The sequence below is a fragment of the Macaca mulatta genome, chromosome 3, assembly GCF_049350105.2.
Source record: "Macaca mulatta isolate MMU2019108-1 chromosome 3, T2T-MMU8v2.0, whole genome shotgun sequence".
Taxonomy (NCBI): Eukaryota; Metazoa; Chordata; class Mammalia; order Primates; family Cercopithecidae; genus Macaca; species Macaca mulatta.
The window spans coordinates 94,311,090-94,333,428 of record NC_133408.1 but is presented as its reverse complement, the minus strand read 5'-3'; the positions used below and the strand labels follow the sequence as shown (position 1 = coordinate 94,333,428).

Genomic DNA, 22,339 nt, shown 5'->3' with positions numbered 1-22,339 from the left:
TAGAACATAAACCCAAAGAGCAATGAGAATGTCCTTTCTTTAATTATCTTTTTTTTCTGAGAGTTCTTACATATGAAATCTACTCTAATGCTTGATGTACTGAAGTCTCCATAAGTAGTTGATGGTAGTGAGGGTAGGTGAAGAAGGAAAAGGTGTGGATTACATTTACTAAAGAGATTTTCAGAGATGTTTTGGAGTCTATTCAGTCACTCAGATTCATCCATCATTTGAGAAGATCTGTTATATGGACTCAGATGTGATAGAATGACATGTAAACAAGGTTGGTTAAGCAATGGAGCACTTCACAAAGTGACCTTCGTCCGATTTTCCAGTATTATTGTCCAATCTTTCTTTATGTGGTAAAATATGGTGGAGGAACAAGGCTTCCCACTGACAGTTATTTGAAGCAGAAAACACTGTTGGTTTCCTTGCACTGTGGACCATTTATTCCAATACCTTTTATCCCATAAAGAGTGGAATAACTCAGACGGCCTGGTGCTCCTCCTGGGAGCCCTTTGCACATGACCTGGCATTGTTTGGGAACAGTCTCTTAACCCTGGCCCACATGGATTTTGTAGTACACTTCCTCCTCTAAAACAAAAAAGGCAAGATCTTTGCCTGCACTATTAGCAGCAAAAAGTTACCCTTTCTTTCAGTTTTTTAATTCAGATGATGAAAATATATAACATATTTGGAAACTCCACTGGCAGACTTGGCAGGCGTTTCATATTTACTTGGACTTAACATGAATTGGCTTTGGTTCTCTGATTTCCCCGCCTCCATCTCTCGGAGCAAGTTATTTATTATCTGAATGAGTCTGTGTTAGTGGATCAGACATGCACATGGCACGTCTCTTGTAAGTGCGTTTGTTCAGTAAGATTTATGCTAGACCAAATTGTTTTATATTGGTTTTCATTGTTGAAAATTTACTGTATTCATTCTCGGTTTGGCCTAAGTATTTGTAGTGTGCTAGGGGTTCCTGTGGTTGAACATTTTATCTCTGTAACACTTCATGCAAAGGAAATTAAAAAATATATAGTGAAAGCATTTCCCTAATGTGTTTCCAATCAGTTGTGTACTTTAGTAATTTGATTTGTAGGAACTAGAAGGCAGAGTATTAATGAGCCCTTTTCAATCATTCATAATTCTTTGGGAATTCAGATCATAGTTCCAAGTTTATGAAAACATCTATTGAGTTTTTTCTAAGTCCTTTGTTATTCTGCTTGAATGTATTAAGAGGGATTTTTTTTTTTTAACCACAGCATTATCTAAAAGTTCTCATGGAAGGAGTGAGTCTCTTCTCTGCGTCTTGGACAAGAAAAACGTGATGTGAATTGAGGTTGATTAGCTTGCCAGAAATCAGTCATTGAAATAGAGAGCCAGGCCCTTTTATTTCTGCATTATCACATGTGTGTGTTCCTGCTTCTGTACTTTTTGTATTAAGCAATCCAGACTATGTATTGGTAAATCTCTTTGCCTAATGGGCTTCTAAGGATACAGTGACTATAGGCATTGCCAGGTGCATCTTCCTAGATTGTGTAACCCACAGCGTGGAGGGGTATTTGTACAAACTGACTCAAGACCTAGGCTGTGATTTCCACACTATTGTTTCTTTGGCCCTTTTCCATAGAGACTCAAGCTAACTGGCTTATTTCTTCTTTTGAGGATCTCTGGCCTTTGACTTCTCTTTTTGCCAATGAATAAACATGTGATAATCCATACTTGGGTAGTTTCAGATCTGCTTAATCTAATTTACTACCTAAAAGTAATATAAAAAATAAATATGAAATTATAGTTCTTAGAAATGGAGGTAAGAGTTGAACGTTTTATCTGGTGAAGACAGTAGCTCATCAACAATCTTGGATGTGTATAGAATTTTGCGTTCAATTCCTGTATTTTCATTTTCTGCTTTTATTTTCTATCATGTTTTAAGCTTCACTCTTGATCTTGAGTTAAGTTAATCTCATGTAAGATCCCTTTTCATAGTGGTGTTTTTAGCTCTGTTACTCCTCATACATCATTAGGCATAAGTCAAGTCATAAGGTTATACATTTTGGCCATGAGAGTTCATTAATCTATGGCTTTACACTTGATGATATAATCCAGGAGGTTAATCTTTTCAGTAGTCAATGAATTAATGTAAGTGAATGTCAAGTGGATACTTAGAAGGCTTAGTTGTGTTTTGGGAAAAAGTAGCCAAAGAGCATGGTGGTTCCTGTGATCGCTAATTTGGGCTTAGAGAACACAGCTTATTTTGCTCCAAACAGTAAAGGAAACCCATATCCATTCTTGGCCTTTCTTCCTGCTTCTGTGTCTCCTGTCTAGGTTGCACCTATGAAGGAAATACCTATAACAGCTCCTTCAAATGGCAGAGCCCGGCTGAGCCTTGTGTTCTACGTCAGTGCCAGGTAAAGTTCAACTATTTCTCTCTTTAGTAAAAAGGAATCCATAGAGTCCGCTTTAGTCACCCCTTCACACAGCACAGAACAAAACCCTAAAAAGGCCAAACAAAAATGAAAAACCAATGAAAAAGCAACTTTATTCTTGTGTGTACTTACTGTGACATTCATCATAACGAGACAGGTGCAGCATAGATATTGTGTAGAACTTGCTTCCAGAAACATAGCGGAATTGTCCACCATTGTTCAATTGTGCCTGGAAAAACTCCAGGAAGATGCACATGTCCTTGGGGAAAATTCATGTCTTCCTGTGAAGTCATCTTTGAGCAAAACATGAATTCCTCTTAGCAGAAAGGGGGTTTTGTTAAAGGATGTATGTTTCCCTTCTTTGATTTAGAAAGATTTTGAACTGGATCCAATCTGTAAACTATTACATTGAAGCAATTAGTATACCGTAACTCGATGATTTCAACCTGACAAATTAAAAAACCACCAATTCAGCAACTAGGGAGTCCACTGTGGCTGATCCTTATTGAACTCTGAAAAGAGCAGTGATTCCACATGGCTTTAACCCTGTCAGGTGTTAAACACAGCAAGATAAACTAAAGCAGAAATGAAAAGCCTAAATTTTCAAACTCCTCCTTTAAAAAAAACAAGCACACAAAATCTCTTTGTACGTACTCTGTTAAAAATTATGCTCATCTAATTTTGACAAAACTAAAAAATGCTTCTTTGTAGAGAAGGTGCTGTTAAATCATTTTATCCCTAACCCCATTTCGTTGTCCAAGGATATGCTTTTGCATTTAAAGGAGATTGAAAGGTTAATATAATAATGGATGTTTCTCCTTGCTCTTATCTTAAGCATAGTGACGTTTAGTTTACTGAAATCTAAATTTTATGTAGTTACACTCCTATTATATGCCACGATAGGTGTGTTCATTCATAAGAACTTCAGCTATTTATTTAGTTAAATATTCAGCTTATTTATGTAGGAAATCTGTTACTTGTTAAAATAAGCAATAGGTAAACAAATATAAATAATAAGTTATTAAATCAACAAATATTTGCTGGATTTTTGCTCCAGATTGCAGGTCCAATCAGTGTCATACTGCAAAGGGATGAGAGCAATAAGTTTCCATAACACCAAAATCCCACATATGTTCCAAAATTTATACCACTTTACCCATGCCCTGACTCTTGACCAACAAAATTTCCACTCTTTGATAGAGCACTCAGAAAACCAAAGCCATGGTTACAATGCTAAACAAGACAAGCACATATCCTCTGGAGTCTAGCATAGTATTCATATGTAACAGTCAGAGGTTTTGAAGATCCTCAAGTTGCATGGACCAGCCATGGGTGAATTTTGCTGCCTTTGGGTGAAGACTTTGTTTAAATTAAGTGGAAGCTATTATATGGGAGGAACTATTTTGTTGACTGAATAACACATTAAGCCATTATCCATTGTTAACCCTGAAACTCCAATGGTCAGTAGGGCCCAGAAAGAGTGATGCAGGAATCTCTAATTACTGTTGAAAGAGATCTTAAAGTCCAGCAGCCTTGGAAGTCAGGAGATGCTGACCTGTAAGATGGGGCACAAAAAGTGGATGTTACCTACCCAAGAGGAACTTTGCCTTTCATTTTTCCTCCTTTCTAAAACCTTGTTTGTGCCCTGCTAGCTAGGATAATATTTATTCAATATGCAGAAAAGCAAGCTGCGGTGAAGGGACCTACCAAAGGCTGCTCCTTTGCTCAGCTGGGACCTTCCCTCTACTGACTTGCTTCCTTCTTTAGGTATGAGACCTTATCTTGGAATGCAGGAAATTGCCATTTACTGGCACCTGTCAGGGAAGTCTTCTTGCTTCTCTGCAGAATGACACAATGGCAACCTCTCTTTGCATGCTCTTCTTTTCTCAGGGCACAAAATCAGCAACAGAGGATACAGTGTAGGGCAATAGGTGAAATATGGATTCTGACACTCACATAACTTGCTGCTTAACCTTGCTGTACCTCACTTTAACCACCTATAAAACAGAAATAGTACTCTCTTCAGGGGTAGTTGTAAGCAGAAAGCCAAACTGTTATTAAAAATGCTTCTGGTAGACCGCCTGCATGGACTGGGTACAACAAGGTCTCAAGACAGATGACAGGAAGTCTAACGATCTGGCCTAGATCCATTTGAATTGAATTTTACCTATTTCTTATATCTTCCTACCAAGGGAGCTCTGATGGTGAGAAATTTACCTTTATTTTCCTGCTTTTAATTTCTTATGGGAAGAGGAAAATTTGAAGATCATGGACAGGAAATTCATGCTGGGAACTAACCTAAATCCTCCATCTGGATTGCAGATACTGAAGGAAAATTGATTTGGGGCCATGCATAGCTTTTTGCATTGCTTCAGTTACATAACTAAAGCATGGATCTTTTTGTGATGTTATATATTGCTGGTACCTTAGTTGTTTTTTTTCTTTCCCATGTGATTTAAGCCATAACAAATTCTCCAGTGAGTGGAAACCTCAGGCCTGACATGATGTGAAAACATTTAGGATGTAGCCCTTCTTGTTGGGTTGAGATGATGTGGTAGCAGACACGATGAAGAAAATGACCTAGTTGTCAATTTGTTATGTTTGTTTTCAGCCTGTGCCACCCCTCCCATCACAGACAACAACAAAAACCAAACCAAAAATAAAACACAAATCCATTTACAAAATAGGTAGAGAATCTGGAGAAAACCCTTCGAAGGCCAACTCTGAAAATTAATTCTAAAAATGTTTCAATTGACATTAAGGTGATATTAGAGTCCCAATATCAATTTGAGACTCACTTGATTTATTACTAAGCCCTAAAGTCTCTATTTTGACATATATAATATGAACTTAAAAATAGTTTTGTCTAATCCCTTCCTTTGATGCTTGAGGAAAACTGAGACCCAGGCTCTGTGTGAGGCAGAGTGACATTTCTAAGATTGCAGAGCTGGTCTAGTTATTTCTAGAAGGTTGGTAAGGATTTAGGTTCTCCAGGTGCTAGTCTGGGTTAAGATGCTTATACTCTGTGCCTCACCATTAATGGCTTGACATGAATAACAATGACAGAAAGTATAGGAGTGTGGAAAACCTAAAACAACTGTGAATGAGCAGCTAGATTCTGTTGGGTACTTACTGACAGCAAAAAGGTCTTAAAAACTAGATTTAAAAGGAAGCAAGAAGTTAGGGCCAAAGAGAAAGCAAAGACAGGGAAAATAAGAAGCGACAGATTTGCACTGAGTTCTAGAGCACTGATTGGGGTGAGCCTGGATCTCACCTCGTTGGTGTCTCATACCTCTTGCCCTGACACCCACCAAGCTTTGCGGTTTTTGTGCTTGGACACTTCTCCTACTTAGGTCACTTTCCAAAAGTAGTAACTCCGTGGGAATTCCGGGCTGACTTTGCTTGTGGTGTTCTGTGTTTCAGGAGGGCGTTGTCACAGAGTCTGAGGTGCGCTGTGTTGTTCACTGTAAAAACCCTTTGGAGCATCTGGGAATGTGCTGCCCCACATGTCCAGGTAACGTTCTTAGGAAGGGAAGGCTGGAAATCTCTGTGTGTTCCCTCAGGGATGCATGAATCTCCCAACCCCTCTTGTTGGAAATTTTCTTCCCTTTACATGTGTGTACCTAATGGGTTTAGAGAGCGAGCTCCTTTGCATAGAAATATCCGCTTGGCCTCCTTGGTGTGCCCAGCATGAATGCAATGTGCTGGAGGTCTTGGCATGCAGGTTCTCCAGGCTCCGAGGTCTGCTTTCCACTACACAGAGCCACAGGTAATGCTTATTTTGGAAGAAAAGGCTGTGGCTTTCTCTGGCTTCCAGAAATGTCTTTTTACTGCTTCATATTGCAAAATCCTGGCCAGAGCTCGCCGTGGTGATGAGGTGACCAGATGTTTTCTGAAAACTGAGAGCTGTGTCCCTAAGTGAATTTAGCTTAGGGTTTTGCTGGTCTCAGTTTTCTGTGTGGTTCAACAAGGTGAACCCTCTGTCTTTTTTAGAGGGACCTGCTTTCTAGCTGACAGCAAAAGGATCTTTCCTTTGCAGTGGCTGGAACGTTTCCTTTTACTTTTCTGAACAGGATTACAAAGGCCTCCTGCATCTTTTCCTGCCCTTACATACAAGCCTGGGGATTTTGAGGTGAGAGATTTTTCCTGATCTCTTAAGCCACTGGCCGAAAGTCTCCGACAGGTGTTCTGCATTTTGTTGTTGTTGTTGTTGTTGTTGTTGTTTTCTGAGTGCTTTTCCAGAGTGGTAATACGACTACTGCTCTGCTTTTGAGGTTAATCTCCAAAGGGCCTTCTGTTCTTGGAAACTTCCTGTGAAGTGGCTAAGGCACCACTGGACACTCTGCAGAGATGAGCTCCTGCTCCATTCTCAGGCACCTGTCGCTTTCCTCCATGCGGTCTGAAAGGCATGGCCCCTTTCAGAGTTCAGCCTTTTCTCACCCTTGAATGACAAGGATAGCCAGCTTCCACTTATGTCTAACCCTCCTCAGCTCCCCTGGCTGTCTTTATTCAGCTCCTTTTTCACACTGGGATTTCTGTAAAGCTTGTATTGTTCATGAGCTTACATGAAAGCCAAAGACTGGTTGAAAGTAACATTATTTTTTCCATTATTCAGTTATTTTGTGTCTATCAAGCAGAGATTGCTTGAGTGCTTTTCCTTCAGAATGCGTTGAAAGGTTTGTATCGCCTAACTGTATCCTTAAATGCCTACAGGATCTTTATTCAATGAGATCAGTAGTTGTCCAGGCTGCATACCAGAGTCACCTGGAAATCCTTAAAAAAATCAATCTTGATGATCAAGCTGCATCCCAGACCAATTCCATCAGAATCTCTGAGGAACTCTGGGGTCTCAGATATCCCAGATAATTTCTATACATAGCCAACCCTGACATTGATAACAGAGCATATTTTATATACCATACAGATTTAAAAATGTCATAGCTCTTAAATATGAATTCAGTTGTGTTGAGTAGGCTGTTGCTTTATTTTTTATTTATTTTATTTTATTTTTTGAGGTGGAGTCTCGCTCTGCTGCCCAGGCGGGAGTACCGTGGCACGATCTCGGCTCACTGCAACCTCCACCTCCCAGGTTCACGCTATTCTTCTGCCTCAGCCTCCCAAGTAGCTGGGACTACAGGCACCCGCCACCACGCCTGGCTAATTTTTTTGTATTTTTAGTAGAGATGGGGTTTCACCCTGTTAGGATGGTCTCGATCTCCTAACCTCATGACCCACCTGCCTTGGCCTCCCACAGTGCTGGGATTACAGGCGTGAGCCACTGTGCCTGGCCGACTGTTGCTTTATTGACACAGAATCAACTCAGAGCTGCCCCCTCCTCATAACCATGGGATCCGTCATGGACCAACAATAATGAAATGGAACACTTCAAGCCCAAGACATTTCACCCTGTAGAACATTCTCCTCACTTAGAAGATAGTCGTATTTTCAGGCTGCCTTTGAAACTGTGGGTACACAAACAGCAGAGTGATCTATTTCAGCAATTGAAGTTATATTTGAGCCATTGCTTCTTCCACTCTCTTTTTGGTTGGGTTTCTAGGAAGGAAAGGGCTGAACTCCATGACTGCTCATATTACAGTGCTAAGTCCTCATAGCCATCTACTGTTTACACAAGAAGAAATTAGGCCCACCGAGAATAAGTGCCTGCCTGAGGTCTGTGAGTGAGTAAGGGCCAAAGATGGGGTTGGGATCCAGCCCCTCCTCTTTTCTGACCACCATAGGGCACTACCTCCCATGCCCGTACACACCGCAAGAATTGAGAAGCTTAGGTCCAGGTGCTCTGGGAGGCAAATCTTTAAGAATTGGTGTGCCAGTGTCACCCACCAGCCGTCTGACACCTGGGCAGGCTCTGTGTCCTCAGTTATGGGGTCATGAATCAATTTCATTCCCTCTTCTTAATTTCAAAGGCCAGCCTTTGGGATGCAAATTGGAGGGTCCAGAAGGAACTGTATCCACAAGGCATTATCTTTTGTCTTGTGAGGGAGTCTTCAGGTAAATCTAGAGAGGGAGAGTCAAGAGAAGCCTTGGATATCCTCCTTGGTCACTCGGAAGGACTGGCATTGATCAGGAAATGGCATTCTGTGTAATGACAAACACGTAATCCGTGGTCAGTTTCTTCCCGAAGCAGATTTTAGGGCATTCTTGGTCGACTGCTCCTTCCTTTTCGCTGGGCTCTTTGCTCAGGAATGGTGGGTTGTGATGGAAACAATTTGCATAGAATTTTCATTTAAAATTCCTTTAAGTGGTCAAGTGTAGATTGTTATAGTTAATCTGGCAATCTGTATGACAAAATCAGTGGTGCAAACCTGTATGAAAGAACTGAAGCTGCCTTGTTGGAAGTGCACCTTAAAGAGAGACGACTGGGTATTTGCCATAGTAACAGTGCTGAGATACAGCCACTAGGAGGGTCCCACACTTACCAAGCCTTCTGGCATCACTGAGAATACCAAGGAGCTGCTTGATTGCTAACTCTGCGTGCCACTAGAATACAGATCTTTTGCCTGGGGCATTTTTTTAAACCACAGTTTCACTTGGTAATGCAACTTCAGGCTCAGTAGCACTTGTCTGCATGTCTTCCATTTAACAAAGGGCTCTGTATCTAGCTTAAGATGAATAAGGTCAGTGGCCAGATCAGGTGGGGGTAATGCCCATTCTTCTTTGTCAGGAACCAGCAGCTCCAAGAGCTTGGTGGGTTCTGCAGATGTCTTTAGCTGGCAGGCCTTGAACACTCATTCTCAGGGGCATGGAGCAGTCTTCCACAAGACCCTGCTTTGGCTAAGTTTTGCCCACTGCTAGCTCTGCTCCCAGCACTGTCTTCCATGGAGAAAGTGACCTCAGCTGTCCTGGCCCAGCATCTTGTGAGGTCAGTCCTGAGGAAAGTGGCTTTGCTGTTAACTCATAGTTGTCCCATGGCCTGTGTGACATAGGGTTCCTGTCTGCTCTGTGCGTCCTGCCATTTATGACCTCTCTTTGGAATTTGGCAGTGTCCCGGACATCTTTCTGAATAGGGGACACCTCCTGGGTTTTGGTCCTATTATTAGCTCAAGCTTGGAGGGGGCCACAGCCCCTTTAACAGAGAGTGTGGGGCTGAAAACCAGTGTGATACCTCCTGTCCTGCCTCTGCCCCTTCTTGCCTTTGTACCTGGTCCTCTGAACAGTGCAGCAGATGGGTCAGAAATGATTTTTAATTCTAGCTCTGCCACCTGCCAGCTGGGGTGAGTTACTTTCCCCTCTGAGCCACATTTTCCTTATCTGTGAAAAGAGTGATGAAAGTCCCTACTTTGTAGGATCATTGGGGATATGGAGTGAGGTAGGGGTACCTAGGATGTGGTAGAGGCTGTGCCATTCTTAGGTACTCATCGAGTGGAGCCCCTGGTATCATCTGCTCTGAGTTCATGGTTGACTTCTCTCCCTTGGCATTCCATCTGCCTCCTCTGGCCCCTCTGGGTTTGGTCCCTCTGGCAGTGGGCAGCATGATCACCACACAGCTCCCTGCATGGCTCTCTATGGTGCACTGCTGCCCCTTGGGCTGTCCTGGGTTCCAATGTCTTATTTGTTTTCCAGGATCTTTGGGGTTTTGGGTCCCATGCCCATCTTTTGCCTCTGTTTTTTTCTTTTCACACTATGCAGCAATCTTGTCCACTGGTTGAAGAGGACACTCGGCTGGGTGGAGATAGGCAATGGATGAACTGTGGATAGAAGGATTGTGTCAGGTTGAATGACAGTGGCCATTGCCCTAATTCTAAACTCTTCACTGCTTTCCAGGGTGTGTGTTTGAGGGTGTGCAGTATCAAGAAGGAGAGGAATTTCAGCCGGAAGGAAGCAAATGTACCAAGTGTTCCTGCACTGTAAGTCCTGCTGTGGATGTTCGCAGGGTGTCCTTCGGGCTAAGCGCTGCTTGTACTCACCAAGAGCACCCCTGGTCTCTACAGCCTCTCCCTCGACTCCTTTCTGGGGAAATGTCAGTCCCTCCTGATGTGGAGCCGAGGGAAAAGCTCATCCACCTGGCTCGGTGCTACTGACATTCTGGGCTGGGAAATTCTTCTTCATGGGCCTGTCCTGTGCATTGCAGGATGTTTAGCAGGGTCCCCTGGCTCCACCAACTGGGTGCCAGTAAACCCCTCCAGCTATACCACCACCAATGTCTGCATACCACCCATTGGCCCATGGAGGGCAAACTTGCTCCCGATAGAGAAACTCCGCTCCGAAGCATGAGGAAGAGAGGCTGCCTTTCCTCCATGTGCCTCCTTTTTTTGGGGAAAGCGTGGATTTTCTGTTCCTCAGGGGTTGAGGAGCTTCTTACTGCGGCAGCTGCTTGTTTTTTTAGTGCAGCCAAATAAAAAGTGATGGGGACAAACACAGCTTGCTTCTGTGCATCCTGAGGGGTGAGAACCTGGTTTGAGGGCTGCTCATTTACAGGTTGCAGAGTGGATAGGAGGAAATCGCCTGAAATGGTGGGTTCAGGGCAGAGGAGGAATCAGACGAAGTCATAGGCTTGTCTTTCCAAGCATTACTGAATTCTAAGCCATATACTAACGATCTCTCCAACAAGCTTAGATATAAAAAAGAACTTGGCACATGCTATTATTTTAAAGGGATCTTTTTCATTAATATATGTTAAATTTAGGGTGAAGTCAGTGGTGGTGGTAGTGACAGAGAATCTAGTCTTAACCAGCTGCTCCAAGTTATTTACAGTAGGGAATTAGTACAAACTCTATTTTTTAAGCTTTTAATCTGTTATAATAAAGAACATACATTTTCCAAGTCACTTGTGACTCAGTCTGCATCTCAGAATATTAAAAGGAAAATACATGGGTAACTCTAGCATCCTAATTTCACCAAAACAGAATCATATGTGGATCATCATAAATCATAGCATTTGTTGTTTCTCTACATGTCTTTTTGAAAATCTTTCCTCCTCCCTTCAGTACACATGCACCCAACCTAGAGAATACAGATTAGAGGAAATATGACCAAGGAAATATGACTTTTGTATGGGGTAGAAGGAGGTAAAAAGAAAGGGAGGGAGGAAGAGAGTATATATGTATGTGTCTATATATCTAGATATAAAACATATGCAATATACATAATATACATCACGTATATAATAATATATAAAAAACACAAAGTACTCATGAAAATAGCCATGAGCTTGCATATTCCAACTCAATCGCCATGTTGTTCCTCTCCTGCTAATTTTGATTTTTTATTTTTTGAGACAGAGTCTTGCTCTGTCTCCCAGGCTGGAGTGCAGTGGTGCTATGTCAGCTCACTGTAGCCTCTGACTCCAGATTCAAGTGATTCTCCTGCCTCAGCCTCCCGCATAGCTGGGACTACAGGTATGCGCCACCATGCCTGGCTAATTTTTGTATTTTTAGTAGAAATGGGGTTTCACCGTGTTGGCCAGGCTGGTCTGGAACTCCTGACCTCAAGTGATCTGCCCGCCTCAGCCTCCCAAAATGCTGGGATTACAGGTGTGAGCCAGTATGCCTGGCCTAAATAGCTTTATTTTTTATGTAAATGATTTCTATTTGCCATTAAATATTATCCATTTCTCAATTTTATTTCTTCCATACTGTAAACTATGCAGCTTTCTGATAATTTTTTAAAAATAATCTTATGCTTCTGGGAGTAGGCTGAGAAAAAACAAGGCATATTTCAATAGGAAATTGTAAATGTGCATCTGAACGAACTGCCTTTCTGGGTAAAGGTGTGCCAAGGTCAGGCAGCTGAGCCTCCTTGGAGAGGAAATTTAGAAGGTGGTAAAGAAAATGGAAAGTTCCTGCAGCTGTACCAATGACAGCCAGCCGAGTTCTCCAGTGCTGGAACTGGAAATGAACTTAGAGATGATATGTACAGGGGTCACAAACCAAAATGTACTGCAGGCGTTTTAATTTCATATGTTTCTAAACACAATGCATGATGAATGAAACACCAAGTTTTCCTGCCTAGTGAGTTCTTGCCAGACCTGGAGTCTATTCCTTTCTCATATCCTTGTATTTAATTTCATGTATTCCTGTATTCTTTCTAGTTTTCTGCAGTGCCACCCTCAGCACTCAAAGGGCGACTGATGACTTTGGTTATGTTCCTGATATCAGTCTTTAGATTAACAGAATAAATGGGAGAGGCAATGGAGTTCTTGCTTGAGGATAGGACATTTGTGTACCAGCTTGGGTATGGGGAGTGTCATGAGAGCTGTTTTTCTTTTATGAACACACACATTTGAGGTGTAAGCTCGCTTTTTGGTAGCTTGTTAGTAAAATAATCTGGTTTTTAATATTCTTTCATTTTTGCTACCTTTTGATGGAGTACACTAAAATAAAAAGTAATGTCTTGGCAGCAAACGGCCCTCTCTTGAGGATGGTAACTGTGGAGTTGTTCACTTTAGAATGGAATATTCCAAATGTATGGCCTGGAGGCATGGAGTTTAACTAGGAGGCATGGAGTTTGCCAGTGTTGCCCTGGCAGCCAGCTTGGAAGCTTTGGCATGTGAGGTGCGTGCAGGTGTGGGGTGCCGTCTTGCTGCGTGAGGAGGCAAAGCTGAAGAAGGGTTTTAGATGGGACCTGTGCGAGGCCACATTCCCCACTGAGGAGGCTGCCGGAGGGGTGTTCATAATGTTAGGCTGCAGCTTCCCTTGTACAAATGAAGACTGTATGTAAAAACCTGTTTTGCTTTGGTAAAAATAGAAAGATGTATATATAGAGAAATATAAACCTATTGTGCACTGGAGCATGTATATAGTATTTATGTGACTATATATTTGTTTGTGTATCTCTATATCTATAATTGCATGTATCTACACACACACACATATATATAAGTATATAAAAACATGCCTATAAATACAAATACAAACATACACATTTCTAAGATACTTCTCAACACATTTCTAACATACACATGTTTAAGATTGGATGCCCCAGAAACAGACCCTGAGACAAGTATATATGTGTAAGTAGTTTGTTTGGGAGATACAGAAGGCATGGGCAGAAGAGTGTGGAGGGGAGACAAGGATGAAGAAGCAGCCAGTTGAGGGAATGTCACTAAGTGCTATGGTCTGAATGTCCCCCAAAACTCGGTTGAAACTTAATTGCCATTGTGGTGGTATTAAGAGGTGGGACATTTAGGAGGTGATTAAGCCACGAAGTCTCTGCTGTCATGAATGGCCAGGTGTCCTTATACAAGGGCTTGAGGGAGGAAGTTCATCTCTCTTGCCCTTCTGTCACTCCTGCGATGTAAGGACACAGCGTTCCTCATCTTTGGAGGTTGCAGCAACAAGGCGCCATCTTGGAAGCAGAGAGAGCAGCCCTCACCAGACACCAAACCTGCCAGCACCTTGATCTTGGACTTCCCGGCATTCACAACTGTGAGAAATAAATTCCTGTTCTTTATAAGTTACCCACTCTCAGATATTTTGTTATAATAGTACAAATAGACTTTGACACCAAGTGAGCTACCATTGTGTGTGACCAGAGCTTAGTCTTGCTGGGGAAAGTCTGGAAGCCAGTGTAAAATTCATGCCTCAGAATGTTTTCACTGAAGGAGGGAGAGAACTGAAATGTCTACACACCAACTCCAACCAGGCTTTGGTTGAGGGCTGCTCCTGGGGGTCTTGATTGGGTAGCATTTCCAGCCTACCCCTCAAGTGGCAGAGTGGTCTTTAGCAGCAAGAGGAAGAAACACAACAACAGATATTTCTCAACTTACAGTGGAATTATGCTCCGATAAATGCATTGTAAGTTGAAGATATCTTCAGTTAAAAATGCATTTAACACACCTAACCTACTGAACACTGTAGCTTAGCCTAGCCTGTCTTCAGCATGCTCAGAACATTTGTATTAGCATATAGTTGGACAAAATCATCTAATACAAAGCCTATTTTATAATAAAGTATTGAATAGCTCATTAAGCTTCTTAAAAACTGTACTTAAAGTGAAAAGCAGAATAGTTGTATGGATATTCAAAAGTACATATTCTACTGAATCCATATCGCTTAAGTCAAAATATCATCAGGGACTAACTGGACTGGAAGTTAGAAGTGTGGGCATGTGCATGCACCAAGTGGTAAGGGTGAGAGGATGTGGGTACGGCAGCAACAGAGTCAGCTACAACATATATATGTGTGCATATGTGTCCATATATATGCACGTAAACATCTATACATTCATATATTTTTGAATATGTATGCGTATATGTGCAGACGCATATGCATACACACATATGCATAAACATGTTTGGAAGACTAAGCCATTAGCTTTTCCCCAAACCTATTACTCTCTTTTGCCTCCAGTCCTTTGCTCATGCTGCTACCCTGTCTGTAATTCCTTTCTTCTGCTTGCTCACCTGGTGAATCTTGACCTTTCCAAGTCTGTTATCACCACCCCACTGCAACTCCCTGAGAACATGATTCCCCCAAGGAGAAGCAAATGTTTTCTCTTTTGTATTCCTGAGGCTCCATGGCTCTCATTTGCTATAGCTTCCCTGCCATCTTTCTCTCCCTCTTCCTCCGTGCTTAGCACCACTGGCAGGTGCTCAACAATGTTGTCCCCGTTCTTCTTTCCTATTGCTGTCTTTTGATGTAGTACACTAAGAAAGAGTAATGTTTCCTCTTCCATCCTGTAGCTTCTGCCCTTCCAAGCTGGCCAGCCTATTCTTGCCTGGGAGAGTAACTCTGGTCAGATATCCCCTTATCACTAGCTTACTGTTTGCCTTGGGGGCACACCCTAGGGAATTGTGTGTGTGTGTGTGAAGCATCCCTCGGGGGTATTATCCAGCTCCAGTGGATGAACTGCAAACTCTTCATGGTGTCCCCACTGGCAAGTGGCTTGTATATGCCATGTGGCTTGTATTTGTGGTCCAACCCACTTAGTTACACTCTCTGAATTTGTGAAAATCTGTCTACTGATGTTTTTGTGATGTGGTGACAGAGAGGCAGACCACCAGGAAGACACTGTCTTATTGAGATGGATTCCTGAGATCATGAAACAAATGCCTCACACATGATTGTACATCCTGGTTTCAGCTGGTCCATCTCTATGACATTCCAGACAATTGAGAACATGATAACATTTGCGGATTATCTGGAGGGGATTTCACAACCTTTTGCTCTTATCCATTCCAGAAGCAGACCTAACATTTTTAGGTGTGACTATCATCATGACTCACTCAGAAAACGTAGTGCTTTCTCATCACTTGTTAAACTGCATCATCCCTGTTTACCCATTATGGAAATAAAAGAGCCAAGAGAATCACTTCTTCAGAGTCCCGATATTCATCAGGGGAGTGACAGCTTGAGTCCCATTAGCTGTTCCATATAGCAGTCTGAGTCATACTAGAGTGCATTCTTTATGAGATGTGTTCAGTGCAGATAAGCACTGTATTCATTTTTAAATGGAAAGAGGATTCTTTCCTAACACTGAAGCAAACAGTAGTTTATAAAGTATACTGAGTGTTGGTTAAAGCACACCTTGGCTTCCTACCTGCTTAACTGTACAGCAAACAGCTTTGTGTGGCTTTGTTCAGTCAACTTTTCAGGAAACAGAATGGTAGCAGCTGGCACAGATATTTCTGCAAAACCTGTCTTCAATGTTGTGAGACTAAAGACCAAGGTGCCAATGAGAGATGTTTGTGTTCTTTTTACCAAACTATTTTAAGAACCCCAGGGGCTCAGTGTTCTTGGAAATTGCTTACAGGAGGGAGAATAGCCCACAGAGTGCTAGGACACTCTTAAAAGAGCAGCAAGTCCTCTGTCTGTAAAACCAGCCAAATTAACTGGCCAAGATCAATTACTTTTGCTGACAAAGGCGTATTAAGTTCAGAGGAGTTTTACCAATAAACATGGGTTGTTAATGGGCTGTCTGTGATGAAGGAGCTGTGCTTTATTGGCTCTTAGAAGCCCTGAAGTCCATAAACACCTTTGCTCTCACTTACACTTTAGATATTGCAAAGTGCTGTCTCCCAGGGAAAATGAAACTCCAAGGAAGGTTACTTGAAGAAAGCAAAGAAAATGGAGATCCTCATGGCTTCCCTGTCTCTTAGACTGGATTCTTGAAGATGTTCTGAGCAGCCAGGCAGGGTCCAGCCTCTGTCAACCTCTCTGACTTCATCACTGTCCCTCATCCTTGTCCTCTCTGCTCTGGCCACTCTGGCCTTCAGACAGAACCTCTCCATCCTTGCTACACAAAGGGAGGACTCCCACCAGCAACGTGGGTCTCACCTGTGAGCTCGTTAGAAATGCGGCATCTTGTCCCTCTTCCAGGCCCACTGAATTGAAATCTGCCATTCCACATGATCCCAGAGGTTCATTTTCCAAATAAAGTTTGAGAAGCACTGGCCTTATATCTCATGGCTTTTACTTAGGCTGCTTTTTCTTTTTCCTCCCATTTCTCCTTCCCATCGCCCTATACCTAGACAGTCTCCACCCACTCATGCGGCACTGCAAAGCCCAGACATTCCTTCTTTAGGGAAGCTTGTTCTGATTCCCAAGACCAGATCACTTCCTGTTGGGAGACTCTTTTATAGCACCCCATACTTTACTCTCCAAACATCGAAAATGATTTGTAATTAGATATTTTTGTTTGTGATGGTTTTATTTAACTCCATCCATTAGGGTAAAATGGTGACTGTATCTTCCGTGCTTGGCACATAACGAGTATACATAATAATTTGCTGAATTCATGAACGAATGGATGCTGGTTTTTATTTTCCTTCTTTTCCCCCACTGCTTCTCTTCTGTCTCTCCTACTTTCCCCACCCACCCCAAACATTTAGTCTTCACCAAGTCAGGAGAGAAGAGAGAGATGCATGTCATCGTGGATGAGCTCAGAAAGGAAGAGGGATTCATGTCAGCTGCTGTAGAGCTTATGATAAATTGTTTGGTATGGAATGTGTATGACTTCCCTGAGGATGTCTTGTTTGAAAAGTGTTCCTAGGTCTCAAAGATCCCTACAAGTTCTGGTGGCCGGAAGCTGTGGTGGCAGGAAGCAGTCACCAACGATCAGGGCCACTCACTGTGGCAGAGCTTTTGAAAGAGTAGAATCCACTATCCTCAGAGTTGACCTTGCTCTGAAGTATATGGGAGACATGACTGACCTCCTCCTGCTCCAGCGTCTCCAGCTCAGATAGCGGTTCTCTGTAGTAGGAAGCAAAGAGATGCCTCATCATTTCTGTGGTCACGTGGTGCCCGACTGTGCTGTTTCTCCTTTGACTTGGGGACTTGGGACCTTCGGTGCCTAAACCCTCTCTCATGGCCTCTGCCTTACTTGCAATAGTATGTGCAATTTGATGCATTTTAGTCATAAGCTGTCAATATATCTTCCCTGTCCACAGGGAGAAATTTGGCTACATCTGGGCAATAAATTAGAGAATTGAGCAATTATTGAGCAAATTAGATCAATGTGGGCAGTTTATCTAACTAGTGTGGGCCAAAAAGCCCCAGAGGAGTTTTCAAAACTAGTCTGAAATATTGGTGTAATTGCTGCAGTGTTCCATTTTGCGCTATGGATGTACCATCACCCTGAGGACAAAAAGGTCTTGATTTTGAACAGTCAATTGAAAAAAAAAGTGTTTTCTTAAAGGTCTGGATAGCACTTGGCCACTAGGAGGGGCCTTCAACTTGCTGAGAAAAGTAGCTGGTGTTCTGCTTGTTTTGTGACTGGACAACGAGCTTGTGAATCTTGGTGTTTTAATTAGAAAGAATCCGAATAGTTGTGGTTTACCTGTCGGCCAAGGCTTCTAGCGGAAGGTCTATTGTAATGCCATTGTCATTAGATTGAATCCGCAAATGCACAACTATTGTTATGGGATGTCAAATTCTGGTTTCTTGAAAATACCACCAAAATGACCTGTTTATAAGGCACAGCTGAATTAATTGCCTACCATAGTCATTGATCATTACCTTGACAGAGCCTTAGTAGCTTTTTGGAAGAAAGAGGGCAAAGTTGGGATGAGGTTTTAGGGGATCTGGCTTAAGAGGGGTCATTCAGTGTGAGGGCTTGATTTGGACTGGGAAAATTTCATGGTATGTTAGTTTAGAATTACAGAAAACAGTAAGGCAAGAGCTTTAAATCACATCTTAAAACATTCACGAGCATAGTTATCTGTGTTACTAGACTGTACTTTCAGCAAGTTGAGTACTTTTAGCAAGTTCCTGAAACCAGTAGGGGGCTCAATTTTTTTTATATTAAAAATATTGGGAATAATTGTTATATATTTTAAATTCTACCTCATCCTGGACTTAAATGTTTTCAGGACAAATCCTAAATTTTAACCCTCATGTATGTTTTTATTTTAATGGCTTGTGGTTCCTTATGATTATTTCTTTATATAATTTGTTTGTAGCTGAAATATTCTGTAAAGCTATTCTTCTACACCGGGAGACATCGACTTCATAATGAGCACAACAGGGAAAAAGTTGGAAAAGAAATGTTTCTTTGACATTTGAGCATTTATATGAAAATGCATGGTTTGAAAAGAAATCCATAAATGATTTATTTATCGAGGAATTATTGATAATAATAGTTATTATTACTGAATGTGTTCCCTGTGCCAGGTACATATAGTATATACTGTTAATTTTCACAATTGTTCTGCAGCCTAGAAGGTCTTAGCTTCTTTTTTTTAAAAAAAAGCCAAACCCAAGCTTCTGAGAAGTTTAATAGCCTTCCTAAAGTCAAAAAGCTAGCAAGAACTGAAGCCCTAAACTGCCTGATTGTAACGCTCCATGTCATTTCTCTCTGTCTATACTCTCCCTGCACCAACCAATGTAATTTTGAGATATTATCTATAATTGTTGGTGGAGATTTGAAACTGGGAAATGGCATTTGAGTCTATGGAGTGAAGAACAACCAGTCATTTTGAGGGAGATAAAATGGTGATGCAAACATTGGGGAAAAAACCCAAATCTGGTGCAAGAAATATTAACACAATAAAATAATAAATTACACTTCGTCTCTCCAAAGTTCACGTGTCTAAGGAAGTTTAAACTCATACCAGATTTCACCCTTGGGCATTGAGCCCAAGCCTTTGTCACCATAATGCCAGTGTGGGTGAAGAACACATACCTGTTACCCTCAGGTAAGTTGGAAAATTGAAACATAATCTATAATGCATCTCCTTACCAAGAAGTTATGCATACGCAAAGAAAATGTGATAGTTTCTGGGCAGAGCCACCCTCATTGCCTCTGCGTCCAAAGATAGATAAAAATAAGTGTTTACCCAGCTGGGTACAGTGGCTTATGCCTGTAATCCTAGCACTTTGGGAGGCTGAGGTGGGTGGATCACGAGGTCAGGAGTTCAAGACCAGCCTGACCAATATGGTGAGACCCCATCTCTACTAAAAATACAAAAATTAGCCGGGCTTGGTGGGGCGTGCCTGTAATCCCAGCTATTCAAGAGGCTGAGGCTGGAGAATTGCTTCAATCCAGGAGGTGGAGGTTGCAGTGAGCTGAGATCACGCCACTGCGCTCCAGCCTGGGCAACAGAATAAGAGTCTATCTAAAAAAAAAAAAAAAAAAAAAAGAAAGAAAAAAATTGTTTATCCAGTAGGCTTATCTCTCCCTTGCAGTAGTCCACTGAAGTTTAAGCATTAATTTTGATAGCTCTCCTTGGAGATTTTATGGAGGAGTTGGGTTCACCTAGACATAGCTTTCAGTGGTTCTGAGAATGTAAATTTATCCTCCTGGTAGGTGGAAGGAGAAATTGTGTCACTGCTTTTGAAGTTACTTTCTCTTATCTGTCTAAGAAGTAGATGTGTTTATAGATGTGAGTGAAATTTGGAAAAGGGATTAGAGTTGGTAGAAGAATTAGCTCAACTGATTAAGTCTCACTTCGTTGTATCCTTGAAAAGATCATTTCTTTAATTTTCTTCCTCATCCTTTTATTTTCTCTAAGGTCTGTCAAATTATGAGTTCCTTTTATCCCCTAAAAATCCTAGAAAAGATATGAATTTTACTAAATGCTGAAGACTTTTAAAACTATCTGTCCATTCCTCTTTCCATCTTTGTATCTCTGTCTTGCCTCTACAGCCAGCCAGTCCTTTGTTAGCTTAACCATGTTTGAGGGTCTATTCTGTGTTACACACTATATTAGGCCTTGAGCATTCAAAAATGAAGAGGAATTCACTTTTCCTTTTCAGCCAAATACAATCTATTGACTTGTGAAAATAAAACCATAATGCAGCCTTTCTTCTGCCGCATGTAAAGCATTGTATGATAATTTTTAAAAGCCTAGATATATTGAGAATTGAAAATAATTGTACAACTCAGGGATAACTACTGTTAATGTGATTTAATATGTTTCCTTGTAACTTTTTTCCCTCCATATGTACATACAATTCTGTAGGTAGTTTTATATCCTTGTTATTTTCATTTAACATTATATTGTGAATATGTCTCCATTTCATGAAAAAGTTGAGAATACTTTTAATGGCTACATAATATTTCCATAAAACCATAATTTCATAATTTTCTGTTATAAAATTAACATTTTCAGTTTTTACTCTTATGAATAATGTGACAGGTATCTTTGAAAATTAATCTTTTTGTTTCTCTCATTATTTCCTTTGGCTAAGTTCTATAATTAGTGGGTCAAGGAATCAAATATCTTAAGGTATGTGTATGTGTGTTGCTGAAGTACTTCAAATCGATGACTTAATTCCTACTCCAGTAAGCAGTGTAAAGATGTATACTATATATTTTCTGTACCATAACTATTTTCCATTTGGGAATCTTGTTTTCATGGCATTTGGCTTCTGAAACTGAGCATTTTCCATATGTTTTTCAAATGTTCCATTTGTGTTTTTTTCTATAAATTGTGTTTTTATTTCTAATTTTTCTATTGGGTAGTTAAAGTTTTATTGAAGTTTATATGTGTATGAAGAACCTTAATCCTCTGCTTGATGTGTTAAGATGTGTTTAAAAACACTGAAACAGTGCTTTGTGTGCCATTTGACCTTAGCGTGCATATGGCATGGTGGATAACGGCATAGTTTGCTAAAATCCCATGTCTTCTTCCAATCTTTATTTCTCAAATCTTGATCCAAATATATTAAAAAACAGAAAAGTGAGTCAGCATTGTCAGTTCCCACATTTATTTGGTCCAAGACTTTTCTTTATTTAAACTCCTTCTTTTCCATCTCTAACTCCTTCATTTTGAGATTGTGACCCTCTGTACCTGCTCCCATACTGATGAGTCATTGTTTTGAGTTTCTATAGTGCTTCCTCTCGTACTCATGGCTCTGCAGCCTCCTAACCTCTCCAGTCTTCTCTCTTTCCTTCTTGGGTCAGAAAGAGAACTATCCAGTATACCCCTACTCTCCAAGCCTGGTTCTCATTTGGGCTCCTCTGCCCGTCTCTTTCTACTTTTCCCAGGATGTTGTTCTGGGTTTCAGATTTTAAGTTCCTAGTAGACAGGCATAATGTACCTCACACGTTGAGTACAGTGTCTTACACATAGGAAACAGTGAATATTTAGCTAAATAGTCTTACAGCTGTTGATTTGAGTATCCATGTTCTTGAAAATGAGTTCTACAGTCTAGAACTTTTCTACCTTCCTAGTTGGATCTTGATGTCCATCTTGAAGGCTGTAGGAAAATATTCATGGTTTAAATGAGCATGGTTACATCAAAGATTCATGATAAATCTGTAGAGGAAGAGGCTCCACACAAAACTGTTGCAAAAGGCTGGTAAGGAGACTTAAGAGTAGCTGTGCGAAGAGGATGGGACGGGGGTGAGCTCAGGGGGCAGCATGTCTAAGAATGTATCATTCTGTGTTGTGAGAGGATGAGGATGGAAATATTCATTAATGAAAATAAAAGAAATCTTTTTTTGTTCAACAAAATAGGATAAAATATTAGTCTCAGAGTACTTTAGGACATTTCCAGAACTTTCTGTTCTTT

At 41.2% G+C, this 22,339-nt stretch overlaps 1 protein-coding gene across 2 annotated transcripts in view; it reads left to right on the top strand.

Moving 5' to 3' along the window:
* BMPER (BMP binding endothelial regulator) overlaps positions 1 to 22,339 on the top strand; it is a 245,928-nt gene that overhangs the window by 59,233 nt on the left and 164,356 nt on the right. For both annotated transcript variants that reach the window (XM_015133741.3, XM_015133740.3), the window contains exons 4-6: positions 2,326 to 2,408; positions 5,850 to 5,940; positions 10,209 to 10,291. In XM_015133741.3, the coding sequence (XP_014989227.2) occupies positions 2,326 to 2,408; positions 5,850 to 5,940; positions 10,209 to 10,291 (257 nt within the window). The remainder of the gene's footprint in view (positions 1 to 2,325; positions 2,409 to 5,849; positions 5,941 to 10,208; positions 10,292 to 22,339) is intronic.